The sequence below is a fragment of the Esox lucius genome, chromosome 19 (assembly GCF_011004845.1).
Source record: "Esox lucius isolate fEsoLuc1 chromosome 19, fEsoLuc1.pri, whole genome shotgun sequence".
NCBI lineage: Eukaryota > Metazoa > Chordata > Actinopteri > Esociformes > Esocidae > Esox > Esox lucius.
In genome coordinates, this window is record NC_047587.1 from 18798902 (window position 1) to 18820170 (window position 21269).

Below are 21269 nucleotides of genomic sequence, written 5' to 3' on the forward strand. Positions count from 1 at the left end.
CTCAATCAAACAGACTCAAACCTCTCCACATTGGCCAAGACCAGAGAGCTGTGTAAGGACATCAGGGATAAAATTGTAGACATGCACAAGGCTGGGTTGGGCTACAGGACAATAGGCAAGCAGCTTGGTGAGAAGGCAACAACTGTTTGCGCAATTATTAAAAAATGGAAGAAGTTCAAGATGACGGTCAATCTCCCTCGGTCTGGGTCTCCATGCAAGATCTCACCTCGTGGGGCATCAATGATCATGAGGAAGGTGAGGGATCAGCCCAGAACTACACGGCAGGACCTGGTCAATGACCTGAAGAGAGCTGGGACCACCGTCTCAAAGAAAACCATTAGTAACACACTATGCCGACATGGATTAAAATCCTGCAGCGCACGCAAGGTCCCCCTGCTCAAGCCAGTGCATGTCCAGGCCCGTCTGCAGATTGCCAATGACCATCTGGATGATCCAAAAGAGGAATTGGAGAATGTCATGTGGGCTGATGAGATGAAAATTGAACTTTTTGGTCTAAACTCCACTTGCTGTGTTTGGAGGAAGAAGAAGGATGAGTACAACCCCAAGAACACCATCCCAACCGTGAAGCATGGAGGTGGAAACATCATTCTTTGGGGATGCTTTTCTGCAAAGGGGACAGGACGACTGCACCGTATTGAGGGGAGGATGGATGGGGCCATGTATTGCGAGATCTTGGCCAACAACCTCCTTCCCTCAGTAAGAGCATTGAAGATGGGTCGTGGCTGGGTCTTCCAGAATGACAACGACCCGAAACACACAGCCAGGGCAACTAAGGAGTGGCTCCATAAGAAGCATCTCAAGGTCCTGGAGTGGCCTAGCCAGTCCCCAGACCTGAACCCAATAGAAAATCTTTGGAGGGAACTGATTACTACTTAACTATCTGTCACTATACAAACAAAACATACTGCCATCAGACTAAAGTAACATGTTACTCCACAAACGTAGTCCACTTCTCCAACGGTCTCCATTTCCACCAGGTGTTGGAGCCTCGGTTCAATGTGGAGACCATGGCCCTGCTGCTGAACATTCCTCCCAACAAGACCCTGCTGCGGCGACACCTGGCCACCCACTTCAACCTGCTGGTGGGCTCTGAGGCCCAGGGGCTCAAACAGGAGTGTCTAGAGAACCCTGACTATACCTTGCTCACTGCCACAGCCAAGATCAAGGTAAGTGCACAATATTGGGAATAGGATGCCATTTTGGACTTACACATGTATTTAAGGTGAGCCATGATGGAAATGTAGGGTCGAGCGGGGTAAGATAGGAATCTTAAGGGTTCAACACTGGTTTCTATACTTTTTTACATTATGAAATAATCATATTCCCTCAGCCGAGGAAGATGTCCTTTGGGAGCTTCGGCAACCTCAGGAAGAAGAGGCAGGAGGAGAATGAGGAGTATGTTTGCCCCATGGATGTGGAGATGCCAAAGGGACGTAGCTTCCAGAAAGGCTACGAGCTTCAACTCTATGAGGATGACTTAGACCAGCTGGAGCAGGTAAAGTTCTGTCTTGGTCAGGCTAAGACGTGTTAATGTAGAAGCAGCATGGTGACCTGTATACGCAAAAAACAAGTTCTCAAAATAATTAGGTATTCATCATATCAATACTCAGGTTGACTATCCATCTTTTTTGCTGGACCGCCTAAGCGGAGCCGGCCAAGAAAAGTTAATGTCTCTTACCGACTGAGTGAGTGAGTGGGTGACTGACTGACTACCCATTAAAATGGCATAGTGGTTAGAGATGCAGACTGTCACGTAGACAACCGGCGTTTGGGTTAGGATTAGGATTTGGATTTGTTCAGGAGTGACTAGCTATGTTATTGTATGCCTAAAATAAAACTTACTACGGTTATATTACGATGGAAGAACTGCACCGAAAAGAGACATAGTTCTCGATTTACATAGCGTAGTTCACATAGTGTATGGGTTGGCTATTCAACTGTCATTGTTTTAAAAGAAATGAACCAGCCATGGAGTGACTGGAGTCATTATTTTCATTGTATTGTAGGTACTGTACAGCCAGACAAAAATTATGCTGGCTACAAGGTTCAGTAGCTACATTATAGTAAGCCTAAAGTAAAACTTTATGGTTATATTGTGATGGACAAACTGCACCGGCAACAAGCACATTCCTCTCGATTGTGATTTACAAAGTGTAGTTCACGTAGCATAGTGGAACCAGCCATGGAGTGATTGGAGTCATTGTTTTCATTACTATAGAGCTAGCCATTTACAGTAATCTCTTTTTAATTTAACACATTGAATTTAGTGTAGCGACCCTGTTATACCTGTTGTTGGTTTGGATGTTAGCTAATGTAAGGAACTAGTTTTGAGAACCATGGAATTTCGACTAATTTGTTTAACAATGCAGAAGTATACCGACACCATCTCTTCTCATGTATCTGCTCATGTATAGCACCAGGTAAAACCTGCGGATTACCTGGTTTGGGGGGCCTGTTGCTGTCCCTGTCACTTGTCCACCAAGTGAACCTAGTATAAAATCAAGTAGACTCTGGATTTAGCCCAGAGAAATGTATTTATTATTCCAATTGGACTCTTAATATCTCACCCGGCACAGCCAGAAGTGGACAGGTCACCCCTCTGAGCCTGGGTCCTCTCTAGGTTTCTTCCTAAAATTCGCCCTTCTTAGGGAGTTTTTCCTAGCCACTGAAATTCAACACTACTGTTGTTTGCTCCTTGGGGTTTAAGGCCGGGTGTCTCTGTAAAGCACTTTGTGACAACTGCTGTTGTAAAAAGGGCTTTATAAATAAATGTGATTGATTGATATAGCTTAATGGCATATAGGAAATCCCAGTTTGAATCCAGTGAGGGCCACAACATTCATCCCTTCGAATTGTGGGCCGGCTGAACTAGGTTTAGCTGGTTACTTTTCTTGTTCTTGGCATATATGTGGTGGTGTTAAGTGTTCACCCTATCTGTTATGATAGATGGAGGACTCTGAGGGAACTGTGAGGCAGATCGGAGCCTTCTCTGAGGGTATTCAAAACTTGACGGTAAGGATTATATACACACACACACACACACACACACACACACACACACACACACACACACCGTGAGAGTTAGGTCCGGAAATATTTGGCCACTGACACAATTGTCATAATTTGGGCTCTGTACGCCACCACAAAGAATTTGAAATGAAACAACTGAGATGCACTTCAAGGGGTTGAAATTATATTTTTTTTGTATATTGTGCAACCATTTTCATACACAGACCCCTTATTTCAGGGGCTCCAATGTAATTGGACAAATTAACACAATCATAAAATGTTCATTTTAAATACTTTGTCGAGAATCCTTTGAAGTCTGGAACGCATGGACATATGACCAAATGCTGGGTTTCCTCCTTTGTGATGCTTTGCCAGGCCTTTACTGCAGCTGTCTTCAGTTATTTGTTTGTGGGTCTTTCTGCCTTACGTTTTGTCTTCAGCAAGTGAAATGCATGCTCAATCGGGTTGATATCAGGTGATTGACTCGGCCATTGCGGAATGTTCCACTTCTTTGCCTTAAAAAACTTCTGGGTTGCTTGCAGTATGTTTTGGGGTCATTGTCCATCTTTAAGTGAAGCGCCGCCCATCAACTTTTCTAAATTTGGCTGAGCAGACAATACACATCTATACAGTTCAGAATTCATCCGGCTGCTTCGGTCTTCTATCACATTAGCAGTAATACTAGTGACCCATTGCCTTTGGAAGCCATGCATGGCCATGCCATCACACTGCCTCCACTGTGTTTTACAGAAGATGTGGTATGCTTTGGCTCATGAGCCATTCCAAGCCTTTTTTCTTCCCATCATTGTGGTACAGGTTGATCTTCGTTTCATCTGTCCAAAGAATGCTGTTCCAGAACTGGGCTGACTTTTTTTTTTTGTGGTGAACCCTCTGTATTTGCTCTCTTTATGTTAGACTTGGATAATGATATGCCTACATCCTGGAGAGTGTTCTTCACTTGGCTGGATGTTGTGAAGGGGTTCTTTCCATGGAAAGGATCCTACAATCATCCACTGTTTTCTTCCGTGGACGTCCAGGCATTTTTGTGTTGCAGAGCTCACCAGTGTTTTTTTTCTTCTCAGAATCTACCAAACTTTTGATTTGGCCACTCCAAATGTTCCTGTTATCTCGCCAATGGAATTTTTTTTTGCTTCCAAAGGATGGCCTGTTTCACTTGCATTGAGAGCTCCTTTGACTACATTTTGTAGCTTCACAGCAACAGCTTCCAATGACTGCGAATGCCACACCTGCAATCAACTCCAGACCTTTTACTTGCTTAATTTATGAAGAAATAACAAAGGAATAACACACACCTGTCCATTAAACAGCTTCTGAGTCAACTGTCAAATTAGAAGGACAAGAAAAAGAGTGGTCAACATATTAAAGAGCTGTAATTCCTAAACCCTTCCTCCAATTTGGATGTGAATATCCTCAAAGTAAAGCTGGTAGACTGCACTTTAAGAACATATTCATTAAAAACAGACTTCAATATATTTTGGTAAACAGTCAAAATAACAACTTGTGTCAGCATCTTTGGTGCCGAGAAATAAGGGTAAGTGGTAAAAACAATGCAAACAAATACCCTGTAATAAAAGCTGTCATTTGTGACATGAATATAGGCAAATTTATATTTTTCTCCAGTATTAATAGCTTATTTTTTGTATTGTTCTTGTCCACCTTCAGAGCATGCTAAAAGATGATGAATTCTTCAAAGAGACCTCCAACTCGCCCAACCCAAGTGTAACAGATGAGGATTCCAACGTGTGACACTGACCACCACCATGGGACTGTGTCCTAGTGTCAATGTGAATGAAGCAGGCTCCAGGATTAAAAAACAATCTGAAATAATTTAAAATACTTCAAATGTACGTGACTGTGCTTGCTTGTTGGAATGGAATGCAGTGGGAATAGAAGTCAAGAGAAACCCAACTCCCCTCCAGGCAGACCGTAGAAGCCCGCAACATGTTTGAAAGAGTTCAACTGTTAAATATTTGAATCCCGACCTACCACCAGCACACACACAGGAAATCACCATGCCTCCAATAACACTCAGAGCAAGCACCAACTATTGTTTAGTATTTTAGATGAGGCATAATAACTACAATTTTCAAATAAATTCAACAGACCATGTTTGATGTGATGTGAACCAATACCCATCCACAGTTTTTCAAAGGTGCCACTCCATATTAACTGTCCTTTTTTACAGCAATATGCCATACAGTAGTTTGCCTACCAGCTGGATACTGGAGGCTATTGCAAAGTATAATATATGTAATTCTAAAGAATATGTTCTGCTTTTTAATGGAGTTATTGTCACAGGGAAATAAGTGTTATATGCTGTCCAGATTTGGTCTTGTTAAATGAATGCTCCAGAACAGCGGCTATGGTTTATAGCAGAAAATACTATTTTAGCTGCAACATTTCTATATCATTACATATTTCACTATATTTCAGACACTCCCATTAATTGTAGTACTTTATACTTACATCAGAACTGTAGATGTTTTTTTGTATTTTACAGTACACAGTTAAATGTGTTTTTGTTTCAGTTTTCAGTGTCATCCTTGGATGTTGTTTTAGTCATTCTTGTTGCAAACATTTTTTACATCTGGAATATGGCCTTTCATTTTATCAGCATTTGTACTGAGAAGAATATTCATAAATATAGCCAAATAGCATAGTTCTTTCAAGAATTGCTGTTTGCCTGGGCAAGTCTGACTTTGTTCCCTTGACAACTTGAATAGACAGGCCAATCAGGTTTGGCGTGACAATGAGTTTCAAGGAGTTTGCTAGACATTAATGTTCCTTGTGTCCAGCTAACGATGCAGCATGTTAAGAGAGTTGACAGGAAACAATGTAAGAATGTCTCAAAAGCAAAGACACCCCAACCACAAGTGAAGAACGTTTGTAATGTGTACTGGGAGTTCTAGGGTTAATAAAGTAATTTAAACAACAGTATATTTGTCTTTTAATTGCTCAAGGAGGCTTCGGGCATGCAAATGTAGAACATGACCAATATGCTTTGTTTGCTTTGCTGATTTTTACCCATTTTAAAGCATTTGCCATAATTGTACTGACCCCTTATATATCAAATAAAGGGATACTTCACAGTCATATCATTGGGTAGTTAGCATTTGCTTCACTTGACTGTGCACTGCTGTAGCCTAAAATGTGTTTACACTCATATTTACACTAATATAAGGGAAATCAGGTGGCAAGACTGGAGTGTAAGTTCTCTGTTATGTTGAGGCAGGAGCAGGCTGCTGCTGCGCCAACGTGCATCATGCAAAATCATACAGTAACTGTGCCACCTCACTTTACCTGTGCTATCATATACAATATGTAACCTTGGGTATACTTATATCTTAATGTATAACTTTGGATAACATTTGTTCATGTTTCAACAGAAGAATATACATTTACAGTTGATACATTTGAAATTGAAATCTCTTATTTGGGTAATACTGAAACTGTCAATGTCCAGGATTTCTGCAGCATCCATTCTACTTGCATAGAAACAGTTGTTCAATACTTGAGTATGTAAAAGCAAAACATGTTTACTTTTAATTTATTGTAGATGATTAAAATGTATTAGTGCCCAAAATAAAGCATGTCATTGACAAAAATGTAATCTATCACACAGTGTGCTGTACATATTTAATTAGGTGTCATGTTCTAAACATAATGACTGAAGGAAAATTATGGCAAGTGGGCATACCAAAAACTACCTGATATTACACTTTTCCAGCATATTGAAGGGTCGTTTGCTTAGAGTATGCTAACATTACCACTGAAAACGAGTCATCCCACCCGAAGACCTACTTTGTTAAAGGCAGGTTAACTCCAGGTGCATATTGGCCCCACTCGGAAAATGGGTTGTCCCTCTGGGAGACAGTGGGATGTCTCGTTTGGAGGTGCGGAGGTTAGGACCCCCCTAAATCAAGTTAATGGGGCGGGTCCAGTTTCTACGTATTTTCATATCAAACATAAAACTAGCTTTGCTACATCAATGCGCACGCGCAATTCCCTGCATTTTTGTGGGGTTTTTTTGTTGATACTGTGCATCAGGAGGAGGGTTCATTCGCATGTTGCAGTCTTTCAAAGTATCATTTGTAATCACTTCAAATATCGCTCTTTTGAACCTCGTAAGCTGTAAGCCTTCATTGGGAGGTACTATGGCACCATGGTAAGATAACGTTTTATTTTTTTACATATTATCCACATTTTCTATTTACTCTAATACCATCATTGTATAAATAAACTGCAAAAACGTTCTTACATCCCAGGCGGTTGATTACGCCCTTTCCAGTTCAACTTATATTACCGCATGTACATTACATTAATCGAATAACCTCACTGGCTAATTAATCTGTATAAAAAAGTTAAGAATATTTTCTTAACTTTCATATTTTAAGAGTTCTGCAACACTGTTTTGTGTTATTTTATTTAATGTCAGGGAAAAAATGCATTTCATAATCAAAACCTTTAGTAATTGTACTGTTAATAGGCTTTGAAATTAGCATTACTCTTTTTTGTAGCGGTGTATGTCTATTTTATAGGGGAGGAATGTATATTATTATTATTAATGACGTCTTAGTTCTCATTCGAAGTTGTACAAAGTACAAACAGATGTGGGCTACTGAATGTTGTCAAAAGTTCAAGATTCTTCTCGTTTTACCTGAAACGTCGAAACTGCTTTGTATCAGTAACAGGTACTAATCACTAGCGTATGACTGTTAATAAGTAATCAACATCAGAGGCGTCGCTAGGATCACAATACATTCGGGGCTTAGCCCACTCTCCCGCCCCGCCCGGGACAGAAAGTACAGGGTTTGGAATGTACAGCGGAAAAGTTCAATGTACACGCTAGCGGGCTACACGTCCATATAGTCATAATGCGCGATCGGAATTCCAGATGAATAGATCAGGGGCTATTTTTTTATTATTATTATTTTTGTTCCATTTTAGATCCGGGGCTATTCATAAGATACCCGGGGCTATGGCCCCGGACGCCCAGGGCTAACGACGCCACTGATCAACATAGAACATACACAAAACATCCCAGGTGTATACTTAAGTGGTGGAGTATGTTTGTCAATGTGTATTGGTATATGGTGGGCATTCCGAGTCTTTTGGAGAGCCGTCTCTTCGGGCCATATTCGCGGTTTTCACGCAGTTGGGCTACTTTTCAAACAATGTCGCGGGGGGTATTGTGCTACTTTCGAACTTCACCGCGGCCGCACCTTATCGGTCTTGTTATGCTATATCGTGTGTTTCTATGCTGTGATTACAGCCCGACGTCAGCTACCATAGGATCCGCGGCTCCACATGCCCATTTTCCAGCATCTCAAGATTTGTCCGGGGGGGTGGGTTCGCTTGTAAAATTGTCAGTATTGTGCACCAACAAAAGTTAGACTGGTTTCAGGCATTTTGGCCTGGTTTGAGCAGTCGGTGGGCTAAACCTGGCAACACTGCTTCGTTAACGGCTCATTTACTTGGCTCTTCGTATAAAATGCTTAAAAATACCCCGAAACAATGGAAAAGTGCAAATCTCAAATGTAAAAGCAAAAAGTAAGCAACAATTATTCCAGAGAGTGAAATTCACGTTCAAATAGTTCTTGATCGTTTAGATCGCCTGCTGTTTTTGTACTGACAAGAAATGCACGTGAAACCCAAAGGCGCGTTCTTCCCACTACTATTTTTTTTTTGCAATATTTAGGTAATATGTTAAAAAATAAGCAAGGAGACAAATTAACGTCTACTTTTACCAATGCGATTCGGTTCCTATCGTTCTCCAAAAAGAGCGGTTAAAAAATGCGGTTCGTTGGCATCACAAGCCTACTGTTCGGCTCCCAGACTAGAGCACTGGTCCCCGATTACAACTCTATTGTTTTTAGCAAGGAATTTTGCATTCTCAAATTATCGGTTTTAAATAGTTTTTACGGAAATCTGTTACCATTATATTGTTTAAAATGTTTACCTTGTTATCTACAGGTCTGCTCTGCGCTGCTGCGGATTCCTTGTCATTCTGCTAGCAGTGGTGTGTCCCCCTCTTGATGCAGCGTATGTGTCACTCCCAATGGCGTGTGTTCTATACTGTTCACGGTGTAGTCTAATTATTTGATTAAACCAAACAATTTCATTCTATTGTTGCATGACGGTGACTATTGGAATTATTAACATGGCCCCAGTTCTTGTTTGGATATAATTGGTATTCTGTAAATACCTTAAATATTAGTTTAACAGTAACTCTGTAAGACTAAAATATAAATTGTAATACAATCATTAATTTGAAGTATTCTTTGACATTTAATCATTTGTCCTTTAATGTCCCTCAATTTGTCCTGATCAAACAAGGAGGTAGGCACATGATATAACAGATTCCCTTCAGACTACTTTCTTGAATGTCCTCCTTTTTGTCAGTTCTGTGAAAAACTACTTTTATTTTTTTTTTCCAGTTTAGCATGTATACTTTTGATGTCACTTTGGAATAGTAAAAGTTCAAATTAGTAAAATAACTGGTGGTTGTCTCAGACTGTTACGTGGGCTTCTCTGTCTTAGTGTCTGTTTTGGAATTATAGGTTGAAGATAGTTAAGTATAGTGAGCTATATATCTGCTATATTTTTACTTCACTTAGGGAAAATAAATGATTTTTTACATATGTATGTACTTATATTTCAGGATATTGTGTATCCTTATAAATAATACAAATTAATGTAAACATAGTTTTGAAAACATAGCTTGTTCTGAGTATCATATTTAGATAAATTGAGCATAGGAGCAGGGTAAGCTGACCTGCCTAGAAAATATACTCAATATATTATTATCACTACCTTTTTAAAACCACGATAAACTTCAGTTTTTCTAAAATGTCCATTGTATCTAAACTTACCCACAAAGCAAACATTTGGACAATTAGCTTAAAAAGTTACAATGCTGGACTTTCCTGCTAGGTTTAAGACCTCATTTTGAAGCTGATTGACCCCCACTGATGCATAAAATTATGTTTTAAATATTTAATTTCGTTTAGCTGCAAGCATTACAAAGAAGATTTAATTTTCTTCACATTCATATTTACATTTTGTGTATGCTTTCCAAGAAACAAGGGGTGACTCAGTCTTATACTTAATGTACCCCATTCTCCTTTCCCAAGCTCACCCGTTTACATATTTTTGCCATTGAAGTTGAAGTCTAGGCCATGGAGGGCCTGGTGGAAGTAGATTTTCTTAAGGAGCAGTTGAGTCCAACGCAGGGTAGAGAGAGTTCTGCAACAACACATTGCATTGCACCGAAATGTGAAGAGTTACTATTATGAGCTGCTGTCTTGAGAGGTAGAAACCATCTTGTAGTCCATACCAGTTCAGCATTGGATGACAGGATATTTAAACAAAACAATATAGCAACCTAACATATTCACAAGATCATTAAAACACAAGTTTAAATTAAAGCAAATTGAATTAACAAATTCCAAATAGAAAACAGTTTTGATAAAGAACTACTTTCAGGTCAAGATATTTTAAATGTAGTGATAAGACAGCATTTTCTTAGAGTTTCTTTCAGACACGAACATGCTTTTATATTCAAAGAAAACAAAATCAAGCACAATATACCTACTGGGATAGCGTAGAGAGGCCAAACAGACAACAAATCAATAAATTAGGGTTGGAGAATAATGTCTTAAACTGTATTGTTCCAAGCTGTTTTTGCTCCCATGTTGTTGTAGTCAGGCAGTAAACCAGGAGTTGTCAGACCTTTTCAACGAACTCTGGAAGCTGGATACGAATCGCATGAAGCCTGGCACTGACTATACCATCTCTCTTCAGGTAGGATATGACTAGGGCCCCCATGACTGGGGGACAGCAGCTGGGAGTGTTTCCAAGCCTGCTCAGGAAAATTCTGGTCCCCATTGAATCAATGCTCCCTAAGATTTAGTGCTGCTTGGGAAAAATTCTGGTCCCTATTGAAATCATTTTCCTAATTAGATGCAGGCCTAGCTGGTGTTATTTTGGTATGAGGTAAATGTTGAGTTGTTGATGTGTGTCTATTTCATCCTCTCCAGGGCAAAGCTGGCTATGTCTCACAGGGCAGTAACAATGCCAGGGATCATGCCTCATCACCTCTCTTCTCCAGTGTAGATGAGAACAAACTGAAGAGCATCACCACCTACTCCCGTGAGTAGTACAGAAATTAGTTTTGTCTCCACACAAATGTAGATATTATATGTTTCTGTTTTTCTTACACTTAACAATGATTTTATAAAAACAGCTTTCTGTTATATTCAAATGACTTGAAGTTTCAAATAATTTACTATACTATAAAAGCTCACAAGGTCCAACCAAAGGTTTTTAACAGTCTAATGACTTCCTGTAACTTTAAATATATTTTTGGGTGTATTGCAATCAAATTTGACAGGCTTCATGAAGCTGCTGGACAACTATGAGAGGTCAACTGGTGTGGCGGAGCGTGTCACCCCCGATGAAGTCACAGAGAACTATCTTTTTCTGGATGCTATTCTGGAAACAGAAGTCATGAAGGTACAGCAGAACACCTCACCTACTATACTATACTATACCCCATTACAGATAGGCATGGCCGTTGCAGTGAGTTTGATGTTGAGGGGAACACATTTAATATTTTTTGCGAAGTCTTATTGTTTATTGGGGGTGGGGTTCAAGTTTCCTGCTTCTAACATTGGGGGGCAGGTGTTATGTTCCTACTTATCAAGTTCCCTACCGTTAACCAACCCCAGGTAGTAGTTAAAAATATACTGAAATTACTTGACCAAAGTATAAATAGGTATAAATAGCTGCATATAAGCACTAGTGATTTTGGGTTTGCTTGAAGAGGCTTTGTAAGTGTGCTCCCATGCTCCACCCATCAGGGCTCAATGTAAAAAAAAAAAGTTTAAAACATGTTGTATTTATCTGCAAATACTTGTGTTACTTAACATGTTTAATCCTTTATGAAATGCATTCTGGATATATAAAACATAAAAATATTTCATTTTCAAATTATAAACATGTATAAAACAGTAACAGACTTCAAAACGTTCGACTTTTAAACAAAACACTAACTCATTCATCCCCTGGGTAACAAGGCGAACGGCTGGTCTGGCAGTTGTTGTAAGTTGTGCAATCACCCAGTGGACATCTGCATTTAAATTCCTGACCAGTACGGTCAAGGGCCCTGAAGACCGATTGTCAGCCACCCACTTGGCTGTCATGCAGACCAGGTGCTGTTTGCTATTGGCATGGCTGGCCAGGGACTGTTTGCGAAAGCTGTCAGTGCCTTTGTCAAAATACCCACATTTGTCTGCTCTAGCTGGGAACTTATGACAGATGGCACAGTTCCAACGAAGTTGAAAAAGGCAAATACTTTTTTGCACTGAGGTAAACATGTTCGCTTTAGTTTGAGCTCTGTTATCATTTGCTGTCTTCTTCACTTGAGCGACTCAAACAAATGCTTTATTGATTAACAATACCAGACAGCCACACGTCGCATCACTGCTCAACTCTTGACTGGCCAACAGCGTGTGCAGTGCTTCAATGTAGTTATTTGTGCCTGTGCCAGATTACGAAACAACTGGTGGATTTCGGGTATAACATGCGATTACTTTTTTTTTCCAAACTAAATTTTTTTGCAATGGCCCGATCGGACCAGTGCCGTACAGCAAAAATAACCGTGGAGTCTTGGACTTAAGGTCTACATTGGAGAAAGAGACCCCTGTCCAGATGTTTTTGCTGTTCTGCGTTGTTTCCTGTGTTTTCCCCCGAGCATTGTGGCCCAGAGTAAGAAATGTTCCCTCTGAAGTTGGTGCTATTTAAAAGCATGTTTTTACAGCAAACAAAATCCACCATTATCATGCCATTATAAACTAAGAAATGTACACAAGCATCCAATGTTTTTTGTTGTATTTGTTGTAAAATATTGTGCTTATGGGCATGCAGTTGTGCTCAAAAGTTTGCATAACCTTTGGTCATATATGTACCATTTTGTAAAGAAAACGGGCAAAAGTAAGCAAGCGGGCAAAACACGTCTTTTATTTCTTATGGGATTCACATTCAACTGTAGGTCATAACAAAATAGCACAATCATAAAATAAAACATGGCAACAAAGAAAAAAATGAACTGACCCATGTTCAAAAGTCTGCATACCCTTAGTACTTAATACTGGGTATTGCCCCCTTTAGCATTAATGACAGTCTTTTGTAATAGTTGTCTATGAGGCCTTGAATTCTTGCAGGTGGTGTAGCTGCCCATTCGGCAAATTGGCAAAATGCCTCCAGGTCATGCAAAGTCTTTGGCCATCTTGCATAAACCGCACGTTTGAGATCTCCCCAGAGTGGCTCAATGATATTAAGGTCAGGAGACTGTGATGGCCACTCCAGAACTTCACTGGAGTGTCAACTTGGCCTTGTGCTTAGGGTCATTGTCATTCTGGAAAGTCCAAGAGCAACCAATGCGCAGCTTTCCTGCAGAAGAATGCACATTGTCTGCCAGTATATTCTGATATCATGCTGCATTCATCTAGCCATCCATTTTCACAAGTTTCCTGTTCCTTTACAGCTCACACCCCCCCATAACATCAGTGAGCCACCAACATGCTTCACAGTGGGGATGGTATTCTGTTCACTATAGACCTTGTTGACCCCTCTCCAAACATAGTGATTATGGTTGTGACCATAAAGCTCTATTTTGGTCTTGTCACTCCAATTTACAGTGTGCCAGAAGCTGTGAGGCTTGTCAAGGTGTTGTTGGGCATGTTGTAACCAGGCTTTTTTGTGGCATTGGCGCAGTAAAGGCTTCGCTCTGGCAACTCGACCATGCAGCTAATTTTTGTTCAAATATCGTTGTATTGTGCTCCTTCAAACAACCACACCGTCTTTTTCCAGAGCAGCCTGTATTTCTCCTGAGGTTAACTGTGGGTTGTATCCTGAACAATTCTTCTGGCAGTTTTGGCTGAAATCTTTCTTGGTCTACCTGACCTTGGCTTGGTATCAAGAGATCCCCGAATTTTCCACTTCTTAATAAGTGATTGAACAGTACTGACTGGCATTTGCAAGACTTTGGATATCTTTTTATATCCTTTTCCATCTTTATAAAGTTACCTTGTCACGCAGGTCTTTTGACAGTTCTTTTGTGCTCCCCATGGCTCAGTATCAGTGCATCCACATGAGAGCTAACAAACGCTATATGATAATTAATGGTTTCATATGATTACTATCCTTACATTAAAGATAGTTTTTTTGCATGATCAGTCATATTTTCAAAATAAATACCTACATTTCACAATTTCTGCCAGGGTATGCAAACTTATGAGGACAACTGTACATATGCAGAGAGTTACATTAACTTTAGCCCACATTTCAGTGAAAGCTTGATCTTTATTTCTTTGAAAATCGTTTACTTAATAATTACCTGTTCATTGTTAGCTTAAAATTCTATGATTTTTCAATCAATAAAGTCAATGTTTTATAAAAGTCAGACAGTCATTGTTCTTTTCCATTGTTGCTTTTCAAGAGCTCTTAGCTCTAGGACAACTGTCCGTTTCATGATAGCTAACTGTCCAACTTGCTAACTCCTTAAAAAGCAATTGCAGTTCATTTGAAGAGCTTATTCCAGAATGCTTTTTACAACACTCCCTGTTCACATTAATATAAAGCTCAAAATACTTAAGCCAACAGTATGTCGACACAAAAAATGGTGGTTGCTATGTCGACAAATTATTTTTTCTAATACACATTATATTGTTTTTTCTAACATCTTACAATGCTAATATTTACTGTGATAAGAATGGTGTGTGTGTGTCACCTGGTAAGTTTATGTATTTATGTTTTTCACACAGCGTGTGCACAGGTACTTGGTTAGCAAGGGCCTCTCCCACTCAGAACTGAGGACATTCAAGAGTCAGCTTTACACCATCTGGTTCCGTCTCTACCACAGAGACAGAAATGGAGGGTAAGAAGTCAAGAGTTGGCCTCAATTTGTGCTCACCATAACATAACGTTTTGCAATGGAAACCTGTATTGCAGCAACCATCACTTTATAGTGAATTGCATAATATTCACCTGACCTGGAACTTCCCCAAGTTTGTTTCTAATGAGTAGGTTGATTCCCAAATTTTTCACTTAAAATTTATGAAGGTTTGCATCAAAGAACACATACAGCCCCAGAAAAAATTAAGAGACCACTCCACCTTTTTCTTTCCTTTCCAAAAAAGTTGACAAGGAAAGTTTTGAGTGAGGAACAGGAGTTTTCAATTTGCAGTGGTCTCTTAATTTAAACCCTTCTGTTCCTCACTCAAAACCTTCCTTTTTGACTTATTTGGAAAGGAAAAGGTGCAGTGGTCTCTTACTTTTTTCTGGAGCTGTATTTCCACAGTCTCTAAAGGTGATCAGGCTGTGATGGTCTTCAAAACCTTGCTACTGTACAGTATGAAGTATGTAGCCGTAGGGACATGTGGCTCCTATACTTGTGTTGCTGTTATACTGTATATTCAGGTCTTATGTAGTATATTCTGCATCCAAAAATCACATCTGAATAATGTATTTCTTCTGGATACACAAACTTCTATTAGTAGGAGCAAGTGGATTTAAAAATTATTTTAATTGCTGTTTATTTATTTAATCTGTTTCTCATTCTTTTTAGTCTGCATTTTGGACTTAATGCCAAAACAAGCTATAATTCTAAAAGCAAGTATAATCGTAGTTTAATCAGATCTCAGTTTAATAAGTTTATGAAAAACGGACAAAATGACCCAAATTGGTACAGTACAACAATCTTGCTAGAACACAGTGTATTTCGTATTATTATTCCTCTGTTTTCTCTCAAAAAAATAATTATTCTAAAAGGCAATGTGTCCTACACCACAAACACCTAGCTCAGGTTCCATGCAAGATTCTGCATGCGTGGTTCTGCATGCATGGTTTTGCATGCATGGTTCTGCAGGCATTATACCTGCAACATTTTACCAAGCTTCCTGTATCAATATGTTTTGTTGTACTTTAGCCTCATCATTCTAATTTAGTAAGTCATTTATTTCCACTCTGTCAAATATTTTAGATTTTAGGATTTTCCCAGAATCAGTTTTTGTTTCAGAATATTAATACTTTTCTTGAGATTTGCTCCAAAGTATCTCAAATACCAGTCTTATTAGTTTCCCCTTAGTTTCACCTACAGTCACTCCCTTTCATGTGTCAAAGTCTGTTACATAATAACACAGTGCAAGGAGTTGCAAGTTTCTAAGTCCTCCTCACACCTATGTGACTATTGTATCCATTTAGTCAGATACTGTGCAACAAAAATCTTCCAGTTCTCTATTGTTTTCAGTCATTGAAGGTTATTCACCATAACCCAGTTAAACACATTAATTGCTTTTTACAAGAAAAGTTTGCTAATGTGACACATTTTACATAACTGATCACTTTGTAAGATTTACAGTACAGTTCTGGGTATGACTAATAGTGGATCTTTACAAATGATACTGTAATATATACAGTTACCTGTATCTATTGTACATTTAACCAGTGCTTTTTGAATATTCAAACATGCTACTGAATTCTGTCCTGTAGCTTGGCTGTTTGAGCTTCTTACTTTGTGTATATTGTTTTCATTTCGCAGTGAGGACTCATGCGGATTCGAGCATGTGTTTGTTGGAGAGTCAAAATTTGGAAATGAAATTGTCGGTTTCCACAACTGGGTCCAGTTTTACTTGCAGGAGAAGAGCAAGAATGTAGACTACAAGGGATACAAAGCCAGAGACCATGACAAAGTAAGTAGAGCCCTATCAGTCCTTTTCAAAGCACACACCCTGCAGCGTCACATTTGGATGTCACATTAACTCACTGCATGCTTGTTCCCAACCCACGTAAACCAAGATAAAAAAGTTTACGTTGTATAATATAAAAGAACAGAACTTCTGCGTAGAGTGAAGATAAACCGGATGTCGATTTTACCTAGACAATATAGATGACAAAAGGCACAGTTATTTTGTACATCAACACCCGGAGCTGTACAAAAAAATTGTGAAATGTTTTTGGAGGGATTCAGCTTGGATCAAGACACGTTTTGGAAGGATTCTATTTCTGTTGAGTAATTATAATGAACCATATATATATTATTCATACATTAAATGAACCGTTGGTATGCTCAAAACATTTTAAATTACATTTATGATAACCTCATGAGTAACCTACAAAACAATACACCATTGTTCACAGGTATCACCATAGCGACAAATACCGTTCTCTCTCGCTTTTGCCATTGCCATCTTTCTTGCTTTCTTTGCCAACCAGTATGAAGGCATTTTCATCCACCATGTAAATGCAGTACTATATTCACTTATCTAACAAACCCTTTTGCGCTTCCACACCAACACACAGCCTGATGCAGATGATCACATCCTTAACCTCCAGTTCAGCTGGCACGGCATGGTGAAGCCGGTGAGTAGCAGCTTTGTTGGGGCCAGTCCGGAGTTTGAGATGGCCCTCTACACCACTTTATTCCTCCTGAACACTCATCGGAGCACCACGGTGGTGGTCAATATTGACCAATGTCAGCTGGAGTTGGTGGTGATCCGACATGGGCGCTCCATTGGGACAGCCTTTCCCAAACTGCTCAGCAGCAACAACAGACATCTGTAGAGGAAAGCACTTGGCTAAGAAAACACACACAAGCATAGATTAAAGTTTGACTATGCACCCAGATAATCCCATCTGTTGAGACACGACAGTGTTTGAAACCAAATTATTATGAAATATGAATATAATGGACTGATGTATATTCCTTTATTTTATGTACCACACCACTTTTGATCGTTCCATTCCATGTTTTTTTAGGAACTGATGTGAATGAAGAATACATTGAGTGAAAATGTTAACATCTGCCATTGATTTAATACTAATCCCCAGTTTGGTTCGTGGAGTCTGCTTTGCAAGCATTCCCCAGAAGTCTCTTGCGTCAGTACTCTAATTCATCTTCCAGTGTACTACTGTTTACTACATGTGTTTTTCAGTCTGGGGTAGTGGCATAGCATTTCACTGGAACAAGGAGTTCGGGAAGCCAAGGCAAAGTCTCGCAGTGTAGCGCCTCATTCAAATTTGTTCAATTGTAGTTGGGTGAGGGTGTGTCCTTACAACGTTAGCATTTACATTTTTATTATTGTGCCACCATCTGGACAATGTGTAATTTGAAATATCTCAATCACAAGAGTCATAATTCACCCAAGTTTCATCCAACTGGGGCTATATCTTGATGTCCGAATTAAACATTCTAGAAATGTGGTCCTTCTAAACATGTTTTTCATCTTTAAATCTTCTTGGTTGACATGTAGGTCTACATACATGTCCCTTCCATGGCATGACTTTTAAAGTCGTAACATTTCTAACTGACCCCAAACTTTTGAACAATGGTGTAAGTATAGTCAATATTAATCTCAGTGATTTATGTTGCCCGCCAATAAACAATACAAACCTATGCCCTTGTCTAATAATCAGAATCATCAAACACTGTTGTCAATCAATCACATTTAAATATATAAAGCCCTTTTTACATCAGCAGTTGTCACCAAGTCCTTATACAGATGATGCACAGTGGCAAATATAGAAACTGGGCAAGTATAGAAACAAAGATGAGCTGGATAGCAAAAGCTGGGTAGCAAAACCTCTGACAAACAGAAAGCTGAGCTGTCAAGTATGCACAACCTTACTGGAATACCTTAAAATATTCAATCAGGGTTTAAATATTAGTTGAAAGGTATTGTTGAGGTATGTGTGAGATATAAAACAATATTGACTTAAACTCTGATATTTTCCCACAAGATGAAAAGTAAATTTAAAATGTTTCTGTTTCTAAATAATATTGACATTAGTGTCCAATTTAACAGCGCCACAGCAATGCCTCATTGTATTGGAAAGAATATTAATGCTTTACGTCTTTTAAACCATTCATCAAAATGTTGTTTGTTTATAAATCCATGTAATTAAGTCTGAATTAAGTATTCTGGAAATATTGCCCTTTCTCAGTGGCGTTTTTATATGTAAAAAAGTGGTGGGGCACAAACCATTTCAAAATATAGGATACATACCAGTAAAGCTAGAAAACTCCCTCTTGCTACTGATGTAGCACTTTTAACGACAGAGTGGCTTGCTTCTACCAGGTATTGTAGTACACATACTGGAGAGAGAGAGAGAGAGAGAGAGAGACCTTCTTGTGCAATTGCTCTCCTTCTCTCTCACACACATGTAAAATTACCACTGTCACATTTACAAACCTAAATTAGGAATGCAACCAAGCTCAGAACCAATGTGCTTACAGGGCCATACGCGAACAGCAATGAGCTCAACACCACTGAAGGCCACAACGAAGCGGAAAGACACCTTTTTAGGGATACAGATCCATTCTATGACAACAACCTTAATAGATTAGCATGGACAAACTGACACTCGTCACCATCTATATCAATCAATCCAGCACAAAAATATGATCAATGCACGGACCAGGACCACAAAGGCAGGATGATAAGGTATGCTTTCACTGAGGGCTCACTTGATGAGAAAAGGTGGCACGACGGTTCTTCCAATGGACAACATGGCCAATGTGTTGAGTGTCCCATGGTATTGCGAGTGAAGGTTTTTACCCTCTTCAAGGTGGAAAAGTTCCTCTCTGACTCGGATGTTGTCCTAGGTGTTGTTATGATAATTTTCATCAGAGTGACGGTCTCAGCAAAAGCCTCCTCTAGGTTGTTCTCATGGATGGATCACAGATACTGGGCCGTCTTACCAGTGTGAAGCTCAGTGTGGCGTTACAGGGTGTCCAGCTCAGACTTCAACTTTTCCTTAGAGGCCATAGTTTCACCGCACAGTCAAGCTCAGATGTAGGGAATGACAGGACAAATTGTGGGAAGAGCGAGCTGTCAACCAGCTTAGCAGCGATCAAGTGGTCACTTTGTGAAAACCTCTGCTTCACCCGGGAGATGACTGTGTCGCATGCCTCCTTCATCACCGGCGCTGTGTTGTTTACTTGTCGGCCTGGCTCGTCTGTTCCATCGTGAACGGTGGCAGCCCATTCATCAGTTTGCTTCCGCATATTCTGGACATTTTCCTTGAAACAGGTGAGCGCACTGCTAATCCCAGATGCATCAATGCTCCGTATTTGCAGAGTGTTGTATAAAACATCAACTTCTGACATCCAAATGCAACCAGGTTATTGTAAGGTTTTTATTTTTCATTTTTCCCCCTCTAAGAATTCAGTTATTCACATTATAGGTCACATTAAAAGTGGAAAACATTCTGACATGATTTGTCTCGTTCTTTTACATCACAAAAACCTAGAATTTTAACAGGGGTGTGTAGACTTTTTATATCCACAGTACATTTCATGATCTGACTGAGAACGTACCTGTTTTCCTCCACCTGTTTGTTATGCTGCTCAATGGAGCGCCTGTATGCACTGTCAACTTGGGCTGTGACATTTACCCTTCCAAGTAAGCCCAATATCACATTATTGTCCAGATGACTCACGCTGCTCTCATGTTTTGCAATCCTCTCAGAAAGATGTTTCAAATCTTTGTAACCCATCCTCAACCAAGTACCATCTCCACCAAATAGCAGACATGGAAAACAGAAGAGTGCCTTTTTTTGTATGCTAACCGTTAGCCGCTTTTTCTTCAAAAACCACTCCACGTTAAACATGGAGTTACTTTTACCAGTACGGTGGATTTATTTCAGTAATTCCCTTCAAAAAGTGAAACTTGTATAATGTATACATTCATTCCACACAGACTGATATATTTCAAGTGTTTATTTATTTTAATTTTGAGGATTATAACTGACAACTAATGAAAACCCCAAATTCAGTATCTCAGAAAATTTGAATATTGTGAATATGTTCAATATTGAAGACACCTGGTGCCACACTCTAATCAGTTAATTAACCCAAAACACCTGCAAAGGCCTTTAAATGGTCTCTGTTTAGTTCTGTAGGCAACACAATCATGGGGCTTGACAGCTGTCCAAAAGACGACCATTGACACCTTGTGGGGGAGATTCACTAAGAGTGGACTGCAGCTGGAGACAGTGCTTCAAGAACCACCACGCACAGAAGTATGCAAGACATGGGTTTCAGCTGTCGCATTCCTTGTGTCAAGCCACTCTTGAACAAAACACAGCTTCAGAAGCGTCTCGCCTGGGCTAAAGACAAAAAGGACTGGACTGCTGCTGAGTGGTACAATGTTATGTTC

At 39.6% G+C, this 21269-nt stretch overlaps 2 protein-coding genes across 8 annotated transcripts in view; both read left to right on the forward strand.

Annotated features, from left to right (window-relative positions):
- ppfibp1b (PPFIA binding protein 1b) overlaps positions 1-5988 on the forward strand; it is a 35568-nt gene extending 29580 nt beyond the window's left edge. For all 7 annotated transcript variants that reach the window (XM_010890328.3, XM_020040326.2, XM_010890326.3 and 4 more), the window contains 4 exons: positions 999-1187; positions 1352-1516; positions 2968-3033; positions 4714-5988. In XM_010890328.3, coding sequence (XP_010888630.1) covers positions 999-1187; positions 1352-1516; positions 2968-3033; positions 4714-4797 — 504 coding nt within the window. In that variant the 3' untranslated portion in view covers positions 4798-5988. The remainder of the gene's footprint in view (positions 1-998; positions 1188-1351; positions 1517-2967; positions 3034-4713) is intronic.
- A 1091-nt stretch (positions 5989-7079) lies between these two features.
- Positions 7080-18505, forward strand: endouc (endonuclease, polyU-specific C). The gene is made up of 8 exons (XM_010890333.4): positions 7080-7216; positions 9025-9093; positions 10755-10854; positions 11091-11202; positions 11444-11565; positions 14877-14989; positions 16652-16802; positions 17413-18505. The coding sequence occupies exons 1-8, from the start codon at positions 7116-7118 to the stop codon at positions 17671-17673; spliced, it is 1029 nt and encodes a 342-aa protein (XP_010888635.2). The 5' UTR covers positions 7080-7115; the 3' UTR covers positions 17674-18505.
- Positions 18506-21269: the final 2764 nt, after the last annotated feature.

Excerpts from the sequence above, each read along its gene's own strand:
- endouc (XM_010890333.4), top strand. The coding sequence starts at position 7,116 with ATGTTGCAGTCTTTCAAAGTATCATTTGTAATCACTTCAAATATCGCT. Across the intron at positions 10,855-11,090 it reads ACTATACCATCTCTCTTCAG|GGCAAAGCTGGCTATGTCTC; the intron begins GTAGGATATGAC and ends CATCCTCTCCAG. Across the intron at positions 11,203-11,443 it reads GAGCATCACCACCTACTCCC|GCTTCATGAAGCTGCTGGAC; the intron begins GTGAGTAGTACA and ends CAAATTTGACAG.